Genomic DNA, 17189 nt, shown 5'->3' on the forward strand with positions numbered 1-17189 from the left:
GAAAACGAAAAAAATCAGATGCAGGTTGTTCGATTTTTACATGGTTTAGGATCAGCATATGATGCCACTCAAGCTAAATTATTGTCCAACGATGATTTACCTACTTTAGAAAAGGTTTTCTCCAGAGTTCTAAGGATTGAAGGTGCAGTTACTTTTGGTGATAAGGATTTTAAATCAGCTAATGTGTCTGCAATTAATTATGTTCCCACACCCAATAGAACGAAAGTGTAAGAGGAAGTGAGGGTGGAAGTGGTGGACGAGGTCAAGGCAGAGATGGGGCTAGTAGTAGTAGAGGTCAAGTAGATAGAATGTGCATCCATTGTGGAAGAACAAATGTTGGGAAAAATTTAGGAAGTTTGCATGGGCCAATTCCAGTGTGATAGATGTTCCCGGAAGTAGCGGAAATGATGAGCCCGTAGCATTTATTCAGAATCAAATTCAGAAATTAGATCAAAAGTTAGGGCTGATGTCCTCTTCTTCTAGTGGTTTGGTCCCTGATCCTCCTTCCACTACCAGTGCCACCCTAGCTACTTCAGGTATGTCTGCCTTACATATGTTTTCCTCTCCTATTTAGGTCATTGATGTGGGTGCTTCAGTACACATGTTAGGTATGTGTTCCCATAAATCAATCGTGTTAGCTGATGGTTCCACTTCTAGTGTTCAAGGGGAGAGTGGTTCAAGCCACATCAAATTTGTCTTTGCCTTCTATCTTATATATGTTCCCATTTAACACCAATCTAATATCTGTAAGTCAAGTGATCAAGACCTTAAACTACACAGTAACATTTTCTCCCTCCAGTTGTGTTTTTCAAGACTTGAGGGTGAAGAGGGTGATTGGTGAAGGGACAAGAACGTGATGGGCTGTACTACCTAGAAGGATCACAAATGACTGATGCACTTCAAGCAAAAAAAATTTCATACTAATGACATCTTTGATTGGGACATCCATCTCCAGCTAAGATTCACTCTCTCATTCCTTTTTCTCCTTCTTAATCAATCGATTGTGAGGCTTGTCAACTTGGGAAGCATCATAGAGCATTGCTTCCATCCAGTAGTCATAAAGTAGTCATGTCTTTGAGTTAGGTCATTTTGATATGTGGGCCCATATAGGGTACCCACCATCTTTGGTTTTAAGTACTTTTTGTCTTTCATTGATGAACAGTCAGGTCACGTGGGTGTATCTCTTCAAGGAAAAATCTGAAGTGTTTGGTGCTTCTCACAAAATTCTGCATACTAACAATCGACTAGAATTCGTCAATAAGAATTTTTGCCTGGAGTTCTGCCCATGGCATTTTGCATCACACATCTTGTCCCTATACTCTACAGCAAAATTGGGTTGTTGAATATAAAAATCATCACTTACTAGATGTTGTTAAGACTCTTATGTTTCAAATGAAGGTTCCTAAGCCTTATAGGGGGATGCATTGTCACTGCATGTTACTTGATTAATCACATGCCCACCATTTTGTGTGGCTGCATTCCTATTCAGATTCTTCAACCTAAGGGAACCTTGCTTGATACTTGTTCTCAGGTTTTTGAATGTTCATACTTTTTTTTTTTATGAACAATGTTCATACTTTATCCATGTAATTGGGTCTTTGGTTGACAAAACTTCTCTGAGATCCGTCAAGTGTGTATTGTTTGGGTATCCATGAAATCAAAAAGGGTACAAGTACCATGACCCTAAAACCAAAAAGTTATATGTTACATTTTTTTTTGAAATATTATATGTTACATTGCTGTTACCTTCTTTAGCATGTCCCTTATTTCATGTCTAGGGATGTATTCTTTTAGGAATGTAACCCTGCCCCAAGTGGAGAAGTCTACTAAAGATTTTTGCACGTGTATCAATGCAGGAAGCATACTTCTACAAATGGTTGTGGTATGGTATGGTTCTTAAGAATTCTCTTTGGCCCTCAAAGAAGCCTTCACATGCTACAGTACAAGATGGTCAGCCCCAACTTCTTCCTCATCATCTCCTTCAACATCTGAAGGTACTAATGAAGATGAAGTAGACCTTCGTATTGCTTTAAAGAAGAGAGTCTGTACATGCACTAGACATCCCATCTCCAAGTATGTCTCCTTTGATAATCTCTCATCTCATTCGATTTTTTGCTACTTCATTGTCTTTAGTCTCTATTCCTCACCTTGTGTAGGAAGCTTGAATTACCAAGATGGAAGGCAGCCACGGATGATCAAAAGGAGGCTTTACTATCTAGGGGTAAATAGAGCCTTTGTGAACCCCCTCCTGATGCACTACTGTGGGATGTTGATAAGTGTATACTGTAAAATATAATGTTGATGGGTCTATTAAGCACTATAAGGCCAGTTTAGTGCCAAAGACTACACCCAAACTTATGGTGTGGATTCTTTGGTACATTCTCTCTCTTGGCATGGCTCAATTCTGTTCGTATACTTAATTTGATGGTTGTAAATAAAGGATGGTAATTATATCAGTTGGACATCGAAAATATCTTCTTATATTGGAGCTAAAAGACGTATATACGGAATAACCTCTAGGGTAAGTTGCTCAAGGCAAGACTAGCAGTACTAATTACATAAGGAAATCTATAGGTTGAAGCAAAGTCTTAAAGTGTGGTGAGAAGTTTAGTTGGGTGGTCTCTGCTTTCGATTTCTCTTTCAATCATTATGATCATTCATTGTTTGTAGACATACTTCTAGAGTTGTAGTGTTGATTGTTTATACAGAAGACATCCTCCTCTTAGGAAGTCATAAAGTGGGTATTAAAAAAGTTATGCATTAGCTTGAGCAACATTTTCAAACAAAAGATCTCGGACAGTTGTGCTATTTTTGGGTATAGAATTGGCACAAGGAAAGGATGGAGTGGTGTTGTCCCTATAGAAATATACTATAGATTTGCTAGAAGAGTATGGGCTACTAGGATCAAAATTAGTTCATATAATATAGAGGTCAACCTAAATTACACGATGATTATAGTCCATTAATGAGAGATAATATAGAATACAAGAGATTAACTGGTTAATTTCTCTACGCCATAGTGACAGACCAGACATTTTTTTTTGCAATTGGCATGGTAAACCAATTTATGGAAAATCCTAGGTCTCATTTATTTTCTGTACAAAGGACTTCGAAGTATCTAAGGAGCTCTAAGTAGACTTCTCTAAAAGTCCCATGAGCCCATTGAAGTAAAGAGGTACTCAAATGTCGATATGTTGGTCAAAGAGCTTGACAAGAAGTCTACGTCAGGATACTGCAAATTTGTAGAGGTAACCTTGTGAGTAGGAAGAGAGAAGTATATGGTCGTTACTCGATCCAATGCTGAGGCCAAGGATAGAGCCATGACCCATACAGCCAACGAGCATATGTGGCTTAAGGTTGTGTTAGTGAAGTAGTAGTGAAGTTCAAGGACCTATGATAATGGGATGTGGTAATCAAACTGCTATCTTCATTGTGAAAAATCCTATATTTCATGAGAGGACAAAACATATTGAGGTGGATTGCTTTTTTATTCCAGATGCCCTAATGAGTGGTAAATTTTCTATTTCATATGTGCAGTCAATCGATAAGCTTGGTGATATCTTTACAAAATTCCTAGGGAAACATGATTTTACAATATTTTTTAACAAGTTGTGCCTTCATAATATTTATGGTCCAGATTTTGGTCAAGTCAAGGAATATTATTTTTACATGTGTACATGTCGCCTCTCTAAGCAATATGATTCTTGTTAAGTGATAGGGCATCATTTTTATTTTTTTGAAAATGTGATAAGGTGTCATTGGATTTATTTTACTTTAGCTATTTTCTGCTTTAATTAGCTTTTCATATAAAGGAGTCCTAGAGAGGCAATTTAGTCATCTTATGTATTTTTTACTTAAATCACTTAATATAAAAGGGTTAGGGGTAGACTTCTCACACCTACAAAGGTGCTGCTTCCAACACACCTTCGTCTCCTCTCTCTCTTCTCCTTTTTTCTCTTCTTCAAACTTTCTTCTTTCAGGATTTAGCAATTTATTTCAAGTTCTCAATGTTGTGAATTTTTCCTTTGTTACCCTCCTTTCTTTTTTGGAAGGTCTGGTGTAACCCTTTCTCACCTCTCCATAAAACTCATACACACTCTCTCCGAGAAAAAAAAAATGAAGAAGAAGAAGAAGGTTGGGAAACTTTTTAAACATACACTATCTTGACTTCACAATGTTCAAGAGATTAACATGAATCATTTTTCAAAATCTAATTCTTGATCAGTATCTTGCTAATCAAGATACACCTAAATTTATTGAACATTGGAGGATACTCTAATACAGTACAGACTATAATTGCAGATTCACCTGAAAGCTTCACTTGCATCTTCAATTTCCTGTTCAACACCTTCCAACATGTAGGCATGGCAGCATAGTTTCCGAAGCTCCATAGCTACATTATTAAGTGAAACCTGGAACCCACATATATTACTTCTAAATGATCAATTTGGAGAGAGAGAGAGAGAGAGAGAGAGAGAGAGAGAGAGAGTACCTGTGCACCACCTTTACGCGTTAGTATCTGATAATTACGAGTCAAAATGGCCTTGTAATATTCTTTCTGCAAGCTACCTAATTCCACCCGCAAAATGAGCTCCTTCTTTGGTGGAAGATCCTTCATTACATCCTTTTTTACTCCTACACAAGGAAAATATAAATCAATCATTAATTTCTTCAGCAAAATTAGAACCACTTTTTCTTCTACAATTACCATAAGGAATAGAATGACAATTAGGTTAATCTATAATGAACAAACAAGGAACACCTGCTCAAATAGCTAAGCTAAAACATGAAATCAAATAGCACCACTAGCCCAAAGAAGAAGTCATCCATGTTTGATTAGCCCCCAAGACAGCCACTTAAAGTATGGTGAAACCTTGACATCTAGTCAATCCTAGGGGTGGGTGTCTCATTTTTACAGGACATCTTGGGCAAGCTCCCAAATCGGATTTTTAGCCAACCAGGATGTCTTGACCAAGACTCCTCCTGTAATGTCTTCTTATATAGGGAGGAGTATCATCAGCACCCACCGCAGCTCACACCCAACAGAAAGTTATGTGGATACTGAAGGAAAAGAAGGTGGAATCAAGTCCAGCCAACCTTAGGTTACACCCAACTTTTTCTTTCTTAAAAAAGTTACAATATTTACAAAAGTGTTATTACTTCATCATATTTACAATAAATCTCCATTTTATAATACAAAAATTGATAAAATAAGAAAAATCTAAAGGAATATCGACATAAATACATGGGATAACAAATAAAAGTAGAATGAGAATAAATCAAATTTTATGTCATTTAATTCAAATTAAATGATCAATTTGAAAATTGGGTGCACCTAAGTTTAGATGTACTTACATTCATACTCCTTTAGATATAAATATATATATATATATATATATATATATATATATATATATATATATATATATATATATACACATATATATAGCAGGTTATTGCCGCCCCCATCTCACAACTATTTCTGCTATTATACTAGCTTTAGTCAGATCAAACAAAAGTGTCTTAGCATTTGAAAATGCTTCAACAACAACAGAACCTTTTCAACCATGCATATAATAAACAATTGTTCTTTGCAACAGTCATCATCTTTAGCAGTGACAAAAATGAAAACAAGCCTTTTTTTGTCAAATGACAAAAAAAACAATCCCTTCGTCCTTTCACAAAAAAAAAAAAAAAAAAAACTCATTTTTTTTAGAATTGCCAAAATGAATAAAGAGTGAAAAAACAATACTCCGAAGAAGATGTGGGGCCAGCATTTTATGAAGCCGCACAACTTGCTCCTCTTGATTAATGTCCTTGAACTCCTCCTGAAACTCCTCCAAGCTAGCAAACTACCAATAGTTTGAACAAAATATTCACTGTTAGACAGTGTTCAGAATCACATGAATCCAGATTTTTTTTTAATTTTATGAATAGAATGATACTAAAAAATATAGCAACTTTAGCTGAGAGTAAGCACTTAAAATCATGAGTAATGCCGACCTTTCCCGCATCAAGGAAGTGCATGAGCATGAATAGTTCGTCCAAATTGTTCTGGAAAAAACCCCCCCCAAAAAAAAAAACATAAATCAATCTGAAGATAAAATAATCTGAACTGAAAACAAACAACTACAGAAGAAACAAGCCTCCAGATTCAAGTAGAAGCTCAGTAAAAGTTAGAGAAGAGAGAATGAGACCGGGTCAAACATGATGTTTTTATTTTGAATTAAGAAACTAACTAGTACAATAAAACTGGAATTAGTAAAAAGGCCCTCTAAATCCCTCCTATAATAACACAAGCTTCAATATCTATATATATAACATGAACACCTCATCGTATGTAACACATGGAAAACAAGAAAAATAAGTTGGAGTGTCTTGCTATTATGCATTCCATCATTTTTATGGTATAACATGAAACTTCTCATTTGCTAGCTCCCTTAATTGAAATAATTGAAGGGTAATCTCCTACTCATTTCAGCCAATTCCCACACTCATCTCATGGAAATTTTAAGTCTTTGATGTATTTGAAAATTTTATAATGAAATAAATTATCGGTTTGGTGTTTCAATTCAAGTTCGTCTATCTAACAATAAGTTAAGAATTTATGAGTCACAAATTCAACTCTTTTTGTGCATCCAATGATATTATACATCAGTCACCATATGTAAATACCCCACAATAAAATTGGGTGGCAAAAAAGACAAATTGAATTATATTAGACATTGTTCGAACCATTTTATTTCAGATGCAGGTTCGCAAACCCTATTAGGGTAATGTTGTCCTTGATGTATACTTGCTCATTGGTCACATGCCTTATAAGTATTGGGGGGTATATCCCTTTAAAGTTTAAAAACCTCAGAGTAAGTTGTTTGATCTTTGTCCTCATGTGTTTGATGTTGTTTGTTTTGTTTATGTTCTTAGTTCATCAATTGATAAATTGTCTCCCAAGTCGGTCAAATGTGTGTTCCTTAGTTATTCTTGGCATCAAAAGGGTTACAAGTGTTAAGAGCCTCACCAATACAACTTATGCAATGTTCAATGTGACATTTGTTTCATCATCCACTGAGTCTCATGAGTCCTTGTCTATCGACCTTCATATTGTTCTACCTGTTCTAGTGGCAGGATGCTCCTTACCCAAATACTACTACAATACAAAAGCAATTTCAGGTTTATCAACAAATGAAGCCTCCAAAGACAGCGAGTGGAGGTCCCTCTTCTCCATCTCTACCAATATCATCTCCACCTACAACTCCTGAGATAAGTGATTTAGGCCTTCTTATTGCTCTTAGGAAGGATGTTCACTCTTGCACCCAACTTCCACTCTCCCAATATGTTGCATTTGATTCTTGGGGTTTTCTTTCAAGCCTTTTACCTTGTCTTTGTCCTTGTGTTTATTGCTCATTCTATACAAGAGGTGTTGCCTTCCCCCACATTGCAAGAAGGCCATAGATGTCGAGCTGGATACTTTACTTCCTAGAGGTACTTGAGCACTATGTGATCCACCAGTTAATGCTACTATTGTGGGTTGTCATTGGGTTTATCCAATCAAATATAATGTCGATGGGTCAATTGAAAAGTATGAAACAAGGATAGAGGTAATAGGCTATACCCAGACCTATAGCATAAATGTGTTTGAGTCATTCTCTCCTATGGTTGGCTTAAGTTTTGGGCCTAATCTGATTTTTGTGGCAATAAGGATGGTTGTTGTTTCAGCTAGACATTAAAAATACCTTTTTATATGAAAACTTGCAAGAATAAATGTATGTAAAGCAACCTCCAAAGTATGTTGTCCAAGGAAGGTTGATAAAGTCTGTAAGCTACAGAAAGCCATCTATGGTCTAAAACAAAGTCCAAAGGCATGGGTTAATAAAGAGGTTGGTCTCATCCATTTACTGTGCATGATGTGACTTTCACCTAGCGTATGTGTGCTCCTCCTAAAGTTAAATTCTTTATGTGGAGTGCATGTCTCAACAAAATTCTTACAACTAACAATCTCCGGCAGAGATCAGTCAATCCCCTTTGCATCCTTTGAGGACTGGAAAAGGAATCAGTTTGTCACCACATTGGTTTTCAATTCTGCATGCATGTGGATTTGATTTCTATTAGAAAGATGCTCTTGGGCACTGTTCTGTTGGGGTTTGGGAAATTGCCAATTTCTGCTTGTGTGGCTTATATCTCGTAGGGTCTGTGGGCTGAAAGGAATTCTAGGAGATTCAAAAGAAAATTTGAGGCTATTGAGCGAGTTGTTGACATTATTGTGGGGCACAAATCTTCTTGGCTGCGCACCAAGAAGGTTTCCTCTCCTTTCTTGGGATCGACGGTCTCCCCCCCCCCCTCGTCCAGGAATGGCAGCCTCCCCGTCCCGGATTTCTCTAGCTTAATTTTGATGGTGCTTCTCTCAACAATTCGAGGTTAGCGGTCTTTGGTGGTGTCATTCGGAATTCAATAGGTAATCAAATCATATCCTTTGCTGGCACCCTTGAGATTGCTGATTCGACAATGGCTGAGCTTTCGGGTCTTCTCCATAACCCCCCTCCCCTCATCCAGGAATGGCAGCCTCCCCGTCCCAGATTTCTCTAGCTTAATTTTGATGGTGCTTCTCTCAGCAATTCGGGGTTAGCGGTCTTTGGTGGTGTCATTCGGAATTCAATAGGTAATCAGATCATATCCTTTGCTGGCACCCTTGAGATTGTTGATTCGACAATGGCTGAGCTTTCGAATCTTCTCCATAACCTTCTCATTTTTTGTGACTAGAGTCATAGTCCTCTCCAGATTGAAAGGGACTCCAAAGTAGTGATTGGCTAGTGTGCTCAAGCTTTCGCTCCTCCTTATCACCACTGGGATATTTTCTTCGAGATCATGGATTTAGCTTCTTTTTTTTTATTATATTTGATCTCACATTCCTAGATCTATTAATTTTGTTGTTGATGTCCTTACTATGCAGGGAGCTTCCCTTCACTCTCTTATTGTTATGGGATCTTTCCCTTGAGTTTTGTAGCCTTTTGGCATTGCTTTCCTCTTAATAAAATCATCATTTCTAAAAAAAAAAAGGTATGGATTATTAAAAATCAATAAAATTAAATGTCCTTTGAGTTCTCCAAGAGTTATTGTGATCATTACTTGTTTGTTAAGAAGAGATCATTTGGAGTTGTGACCTTGATAGTATATGTGGATGACATTGTCGTGCTAGGGAGGATGCAAAAGGGATTGAAAAAATCAAAGAGTATCTCAAAGGCCTTTTTTAAGCAAAGAATTTAGGATCCCTTTAGTATTTTCTTGTTATTGAGATGGCTAAGAGTAAGGCAAGAATTCTTTAATCACAAGGAAAATATGACATAGACATGTTACAAGAATATGGTTTATTAGGGACACAACAAGTTGAGACACCCATGGAAGTCAACCCAACTCTTCTGGATTATGATAGTTTGGTGGTTTGAGACAAGACTATGAATAGAAGTCTTATGGGTTAGCTTATATATGCAATTATAACTAGACGAGATATTGTCATATTGTGAGTATGGTAAGCCAATTTATGGAGACTCCGAGATAGCAAGATGTAGCCCAACGGATCTATGGAAAGGCTTACTATATAAATCACATGATCATTTGGAAGTTATGGGGTACTCCAATGCTAACTATGCAAAGTCTAAATCAAATAGGAAATCTACCATTGGATATTGAGTATTTGTTACAAATCATTGAATGATATTGAAGAGTAAGAAACAGAATGTGGTGGTTTGCTCTGCAGTAGACGCAGAGTACCAAACAATGGCTCATACAGTTAGTGAACTTCTATAGATGAGGTTTGTGTTGACTAAGATTTGGTTTCATATTAAGGGCTCTATGTAGGGGAGACAATGGATCAAATTCGAGTTGGATTTGATTCAGGTCAAGGTTGGGTCCACTTTTTTTTTTGAGTAAAAGGTGTAAATGCTATTAAGAAGAGTGAAGAGTGCATTACCTGGCTAAAAAGGGTCTTCCTCCACAACAAGGTGTTAGAGTGAAGGTCCGGTCCACTTAAAACCTATTATTAAATGGGGCTGACCCAAACCCATCCCATTTATTAAATGGGTCTAAACTATAGGCCCATACCCAACCCATTCAGTTTCAGAACAGGTTCGAGTTAACCCACTTAAATATTAAAAATAAATACACAAAAATATGAGAAATTTATTTATAATAAGTGATTTAAATTTATAAATTAATTTTACTAGTAAATAAGTTGTTTTAAGTAGTAAAAATTAAAGAACAATGCGCTAGGTCTAGTTTAAATATATTGAACCAATTTTTGGTCCAATTTTAGCTCTTTTGATCAATTAAACTAGGACCCGCTAGGTCCTATTGTCAAACCTGACCCAACCAATTTATTAATCATATCAGGGAATTAACCATGCCCGATCCATCTATAACTCGGGTTGGGTTCAGGTCAAATAAACAGGTTCGGGTAGGTTTACGGGGTTCGGTCAAAATTTCCCACCCCTAATCCCATGCCGATGAATTGTAATAATAATTTAAAGAAAAATCAATAGACATTATTTTAATTTTTTATGCAAAGGGAAGGGGAAAAAATAAATGTCCAAACAAACAATACCTGCAATGGAGTCCCAGTCAAAAGCACACGATGATTTGTTGAATAATCTTTCAAGGAAAGGAATAACTTTGAATCCTTGTTTTTAAGACGATGACCCTCATCAACAATCTAAATAAAAAATCATCAGCATGAAAGTAGATAGAATAATATGAACACATATTGTGTAGCAAATAAGCTAAATAAGAACCATACCATACACTCCCACTTGATAGGTTTCAAAGTAGCAGAATCCATGTTTATCATCTCATATGAAGTTAATAGTACATCAAATTTTATTCTTTTCTGCTTGTTTTCCTTCATACAAGAGCCAAATTTCTTCTTATGTTTCTTTGACTTGACAATAGGTGCAAAGAACTCATAGTCCTTTATAACAGAGCGTGCTTGGGCAGATCCAACATATAAAACCTACATATATTATTACACATTCCACATCAAACAACAACAAGAATTTTGTCAATGATTCCATTTTTATTTTTTTTTGAAAATGGATTTATACATACAACATTCATGTGTGGAGCCCATGTTGCAAATTCTCGTTCCCAATTCCGAAGAGTTGAAAGAGGAGCTACTACTAGGTGAGGGAAGAGATTCTCCTCATAAAGAGATGCTAAAAAAGCAATACTTTGTATGGTTTTTCCTGCATTCATCCACAATAAAACTTAACCAGCAGAACTACAATGTTTGCCTCACACTTTTTTATGTACAGCACACAGACAAAGAAACTCACCAAGACCCATTTCATCAGCAAGAATCACATGTGTGCGCTTTGACCAAGCAAATCGTAGAAAGTTCAAGCCCTCAAGTTGGTATGGGTGTAATGAGCCTTAAATAACACCAAAATAACCAAGAAAGTCAAATTTAAATCGAGTAAAATAACCAAATTAGCCATAAATTTGATAATTTCTTTAAATATTGATGTTCATATAACTATGTATAGATGTACATTGTGTATATTAGTGTATGCATGTGAGCGGACAACTGAAGGGCGACTCATGTAAGAGACTTATAGATAAGATATCTATGTTTACAGCAGAAGCAACCAAAGCCCACTAAGTGAAGGGTATTTCGTTAAACCAGTAAAAGAATTCAAGCTTTTCTTATTTCTTGAGTGTCAAAAGATGGTCAAATATCAACTCGCTAAATCAAATGAGAAGAGCATGCCCAGCGATGATTTTGCAATCTTTTATCCACAGCAGAACATTTCTATTTGTAAGCCAGTTGCCCAAACACAAAGCAACTTATTATGCAAGTTCTTGATTCCTCAGAATCACAGCAAAGCAGGCATGCACTGTCCCCTTACATGTATTCTTTGATTCTTTAAATAAAATCATCATCATCCAATAAATAAAAATAAAAATAAAAACTTTCAAAAAAAGTAAAGGACAGCAGTAGCACTAATACACAAAATACACTGTTTATGACTATAAACAAACTACATATACCTCCAGGTAGAAATTCTGGGGTATGGTCATAGTGTTGAAATTCCTTGTGCTTTTGTTTCGACTCTTTCCGATCACGAATGGAGTTCTTTTGTTTGAAAGATTTCCTGGCTCTAGATTGAAGTTCATGAAATCTATCAAGCTGAGGTTGAAATGCAGAAATATCTGACTCAACTTCCCAATAACACTCATCATATGAGAGGTCTTTCCATTTCACAAAATACTCTCGCTCATCATCACCACTCCTGCAAATATATCTTATACTTGTAATCACCAACATCTAAAAGACATGACACGTTTCATATGATGCTATTGATATCCAAATACTACAGATCAAGAGTCTCATAAAATAGAAGGTACATGGTCAGCAAACATTCAAATTAAAGAAAAACTAAAATATTCAAATTTGGTAGATGGCACAATGGTCACATGTGAAGTTTCTTGACATGAAGTCTCGGGTTCAAATCTCAAATGGGTTTGGGGTGTCCTGTATGTAATTTTTTTTATTTTTTTTAGAAAGTGTGTCCTGTATGTAATCAATTTAAAATTTAAAAAAAAATCAACTACAGTCATTAAAAAATAGCATGCAGTCAGTTCAAATTTAACAAAGGTCTGGGGAATAAATCCAAGGATCCCAAGCTTCAAAATCACTGAAAATAAATAAAGGATGTCTCGATCAAGTAAGGACATTGACAAACATGATGGCTGCAGTAAAGGAGAGCATTTTACATTTTGAAATAAGAAAACAGAGATTCCTTCAAGCAAAAATACCTCCCTTCTCTCCAAGGAACAAAAAGACGGGATTTCAACCAGCTATAGGTCATTGAAGCTTCACTATAAGCAATAAACACAACTTTAATTAACTAAATGGCAGATTATAACAATATATCTTAACCTGGTGGCTATAATTCGATCCACTGTTGTCCATTCAGGCCTAATTGCAACCCAGTCATCTCCAGAGCTACTAGTAGAATCCATCTGCTTATGAAAATTGTTCACTTTAGACCTTAAACGTGGATTTGCCTTGAATGCCTTTAGAAACTCCTTCTCTGGCACCCTGCAAAATTAATAGACAGGTAAAACAATTATCAACCTAGTGTCAAATCAATGGGGTCATAGAGCTCAGCTAGGAATGCCCAAATATAAAGCTTGTAATGGTGAAGAATAATATAAGGGAACTTAATAAAGAAAATCAACTTTTATTAATCTAGCTTTTTCCTGTGCCTCCACTAACAATAGAAACATCAATAAAGAAGGTTTAATGACTTTGAAACTTTTTTAAGTTTCAAAGGATAAACAAAAACACATACACATACAAATAAACAAAAAGAGAGTGAGGGAGGAGGGAGTTGCAACTACCATGTGCAATGAAGATAAGACAGCCCCTTCCATTTCACAAGATATTGTTTTACAAATTTTTGTTTTGAGCCAAGCTTTGAGGCTTCATTCTCATCAGCTCCAGTAGGCCTCATTTCACAATCCAAGATTTTATCAATTTCATTCAGGGGACTAACCTGTGACAAGAAAAGGTCTCCCAACCAGTGAGAGAAATCGATTACGTATAACAAGAAAATGTATTTTCCTAGGAAGAGAGAGAAAAAGAGAGAGAGAGAGAGAGAGAGAGAGAGAGAGAGAGTCTAATAAAAAAGTGATAAATGTAAATTACACATAAAATCCTAGCAAAATTATTTATCACTTTTTAACATACCAAGTACATTGAAGATAAACAAAAGGGGATGTAAAATAAACAAACTCAAAAAAACTTGGCAGCAGTATTAAGGAACCTACACATTCAGGGCAACTCCAACCACCAGGAGGAGGAACTTTTAAGGGTGGCAGTAAACATTTTGTATGGTAGACATACGTGCATGTGTCGCAACTGAGAAGACTTCCAATTTCTCCACACGCCTGACATAAGCCATCTTTCTGCACCAACGAGAAGTGTTATGTCAAAGTATTAAAATGGATGATGTCCAAGTACATAAATGTAGATTTCCAGACAGGACAAGAGATGGTAAACAAGGGGAGAACCAGTAGTATTTATCACTGAAAATGAAGTTTCATTTGACCAATGTTCCTCGAGGTATGAAAGTTTAATGAAACAAGGGAGCAACAAAAACAACATATGAGCAAAAGGATTTGGAATACAAGACACATTATATATAAGCTTCCGAGGACATAATGATAAAATTTTCAAAGAAGATGATTAAAGAGAGAAGTAGGTAATACTATTCATAACTGTATACAAATAAAAGAACCAAGAAGCTTACATTGCGAAACAGTATTACAGTAAAAAAAAATATTAACCAAAAGAAGCAAATATAGCAACAACAATTTCATTTTAATTGCAAATTTATTACATGGTATAAGCTTATTGGTTTCTATTATTCTTATGTTTAGAAAAAAAAATTATATACTAATCTAGCCACATAGAGTCCCTCTTCTCTTAATAAAATTTCTTACTGTTCTCAAAAAGAAATGAGAGAATAAACATCACTGAACAACAATTTAGAATGAACATTCACACAATTTAAAAAAAAAAAAAACATATTACTGCATCTGCCCTAGTGATCCGCTCAGTTTTAGTCTGACCAGTTCCTCTTCCTCCATGTACAATTTCTAAATCGTCATCAAATTCATCGTCATTATACAAAGGTTTCCTCTCAGATCTTGTACGGAGTCTCTCGACCAAACTACTCATACCTACAAAGAAAGAAAAGAAAAGTGCAAATGTCTTTCATATGTTCATGAGGACGCCTGAGAATAATAAGGCAAACAAAAGGTTTTTCATCGGCAGTAGCAGTATAAAGATATACACAAGGACATTTTGAATCAAATATAACAAAGGAAAAAAGAGACAACCAAATTTATAATAGAAGATTGTGCATACACAAAAAAGAGGCACAGCGCAACTGTCTACTTGCTGATTATTCAGAACTTATTTGTACTATTGATTTTGATTTTTTTTTATGTCCAAGATTCTTCAATTACACAACATTTGATCCTTATGAATTCCAAAAAAGTGAAAGCAAACGCATGTATTCTCATGGTTACCACCAATCACAAAACATGAATTCTTTTAAAATGCCCTCACGGTTACCACCAATCACAAAATTTCTTCTTTTAAAATGCAAGAAGAAATTGTACTTGAAAAAGAAAAAATGGATGCACAAAACTATCCAAGCTACCTGAGAATCAATGAGACTTGAGCCCAAGATCGCAAATTAAGAAACCCCCATGTGACCATTGAACTAAAGGCTCAATCCACAAGAAGAACATGTTCTTAATAGTAATATACCACATGAACGACTGACTAAGTATTCCTGTCCTCCTTTCTAGGAGGCTCTTCCATACCAGCTTTTTCAAACTCGATCCAAAAGAATTTTTTATTTTTTTTAATGGCCAATACCAAAAAATTTCACCTCTTCGTAGTAAAAAATGGGAAGCACTTCATATGAGTTGTTAAAGAAAAATGAACTGATGTTACAGTTTGGTTCCTACTTCAAAGATCACTGTTTCACATAAGTCTGGGATAAACATGCTCTGTTTAAGTGACATAATCAGCTCGAAATACACAGAACAACCATTCAATACTTTCCCTCCAAAACCATTCTGTAAAATGTGTATATTCACTATATTTGCAAGGTTTCTCATATATTTGCACATGGATACCTTTTTGATGTCCTAAGCCACATATGACAGTAAGAGGTTGCACGACTCTTGTTTTATAATCCATAAACCCTGGTTTGATAACTATGGAAATAGGAAATCCAAATTTCTCCACGTCCCACGTACAGATCTGTACAATTATTCCCGCTCGTAGAAGCCAAAAAATGCTATTTATGTGACATAAGCATGAAAAGCATCAAGGAAAAAACTGCCCTAAATATTTATTCTGATATTCTCCTGGAACCAAAAGAAGAAAAATAACAGAATAACTGCGACTACATCGAAGCACAGTTTCGTTAAAATGATTGAAGAGAGCACTTAATTTTCTCCCTGTTCGTTTCATTTAACTTCTTCATCGCAATTGATCGCAAATGTAACTAAATTGGTCTCAAAAAACGTTAGTAGGGAAACCAAACGAGTAACTGATATTTGAATTAGGAAATTTTAACATCTTCCACTCCTCTCACTTTTCGTCGCACGCAAAACTTTTTCGAAGCATCTTCTTGCAGATGGAAGTGAATCTATAATAAGAGTGCTGCTAGGAAATGAGGCAAGCTAGCAGATTCCTGATTCCAGCTTATGCAGTGTTATTTGGTGAAAATGGATAGAATTAAAAAATTGATATCGTAATTGAATCTCCTAGGCTAGAAGAGAACTTACCTTCGTCGTCCGGTTTGCAGACATACAGTCGGGAGACTCTCCGGCAGGGCAGTATGCGAGAAAGACGGAGAGGTTATAGAAAGAAAACAGGAGCCAAGAAAGAAGATACAAGACTAAGCTAAAATAACAACAATAATTAATCTAGAAGAGTTATTAGCACGATCGGTAGGCTTAGGTTAAAAAGTAAATTAAGTAGGGCTTTTTACTTTTTCTATACGGCCTTTCTGTCAAATTATTGCTTTTATATTATTCTTCACATCAAATAAAAGCTTATACATCCCATCTAATAGCATTGGAATTACTTAAAATAGCTTTACGTTTTTTAGTAAGCTAAAGGGGGGGAGGGTTACTACATTTTGTAAGTACGGGGAAGGTGAGAGCCTTAGTGAAAGTGAATCACGTATTCGATAGAAAGTGTAGTGGAAAGTATTTTTTTGTATTAGTGTGCATAATGGAAAATATAGTGGAAACAAGAGAATGAGTTTATTCATAAAATACCTTGATAGATTTAACTTTAGAATATAGTTATATTTAACTTTTTAATTAACAAAATAAGCTAAATAATTTTAATTTAAAAATAAATATTAATTTAATTAAATATAACAAATAATATACCTAAACAAACATGGTTACTTTTATAATGTCTAGATACTCGAATTATGACTTTTACAATATCTTAATTTTTAATCTTAAATTAATAATATAATATAATATTAAGTCATTAATATAATAAATAATTAAATAGGGTATTTTATTAATAATTTAAGATAGATTTTAGTTTAGTTTAAATTAATACAATAATTATTAATTTAATTAATTATATATAA

At 35.3% G+C, this 17189-nt stretch overlaps 1 protein-coding gene across 2 annotated transcripts in view; it reads right to left on the bottom strand.

Annotated features, from left to right (window-relative positions):
* Positions 1-16461, bottom strand: part of LOC137945334 (CHD3-type chromatin-remodeling factor PICKLE) — a 34331-nt gene extending 17870 nt beyond the window's left edge. Inside the window, exons 1-14 of one of the 2 annotated variants that reach the window (XM_068791180.1) lie at positions 16363-16450; positions 14588-14736; positions 13822-13959; positions 13393-13547; positions 12929-13090; positions 12037-12278; positions 11322-11417; positions 11095-11231; positions 10787-10999; positions 10595-10702; positions 6004-6054; positions 5753-5852; positions 4493-4635; positions 4309-4412 (exon numbers count right to left, since the gene is read on the bottom strand). In XM_068791180.1, the coding sequence (XP_068647281.1) occupies positions 4309-4412; positions 4493-4635; positions 5753-5852; positions 6004-6054; positions 10595-10702; positions 10787-10999; positions 11095-11231; positions 11322-11417; positions 12037-12278; positions 12929-13090; positions 13393-13547; positions 13822-13959; positions 14588-14734 (1796 nt within the window). In that variant the 5' untranslated portion in view covers positions 14735-14736; positions 16363-16450. Of the gene's footprint in view, positions 1-4308; positions 4413-4492; positions 4636-5752; positions 5853-6003; positions 6055-10594; positions 10703-10786; positions 11000-11094; positions 11232-11321; positions 11418-12036; positions 12279-12928; positions 13091-13392; positions 13548-13821; positions 13960-14587; positions 14737-16362 lie in introns of both variants that reach the window. The other variant, XM_068791181.1, reaches the window with a different exon arrangement.
* Between the last annotated feature and the right edge of the window lie 728 nt (positions 16462-17189).

Source organism: Aristolochia californica, unplaced genomic scaffold, assembly GCF_029961685.1.
Source record: "Aristolochia californica isolate CCGP_79_NKW_82.1479 unplaced genomic scaffold, dmAriCali1.0.hap1 SCAF_12, whole genome shotgun sequence".
NCBI classification, from domain to species: Eukaryota; Viridiplantae; Streptophyta; class Magnoliopsida; order Piperales; family Aristolochiaceae; genus Aristolochia; species Aristolochia californica.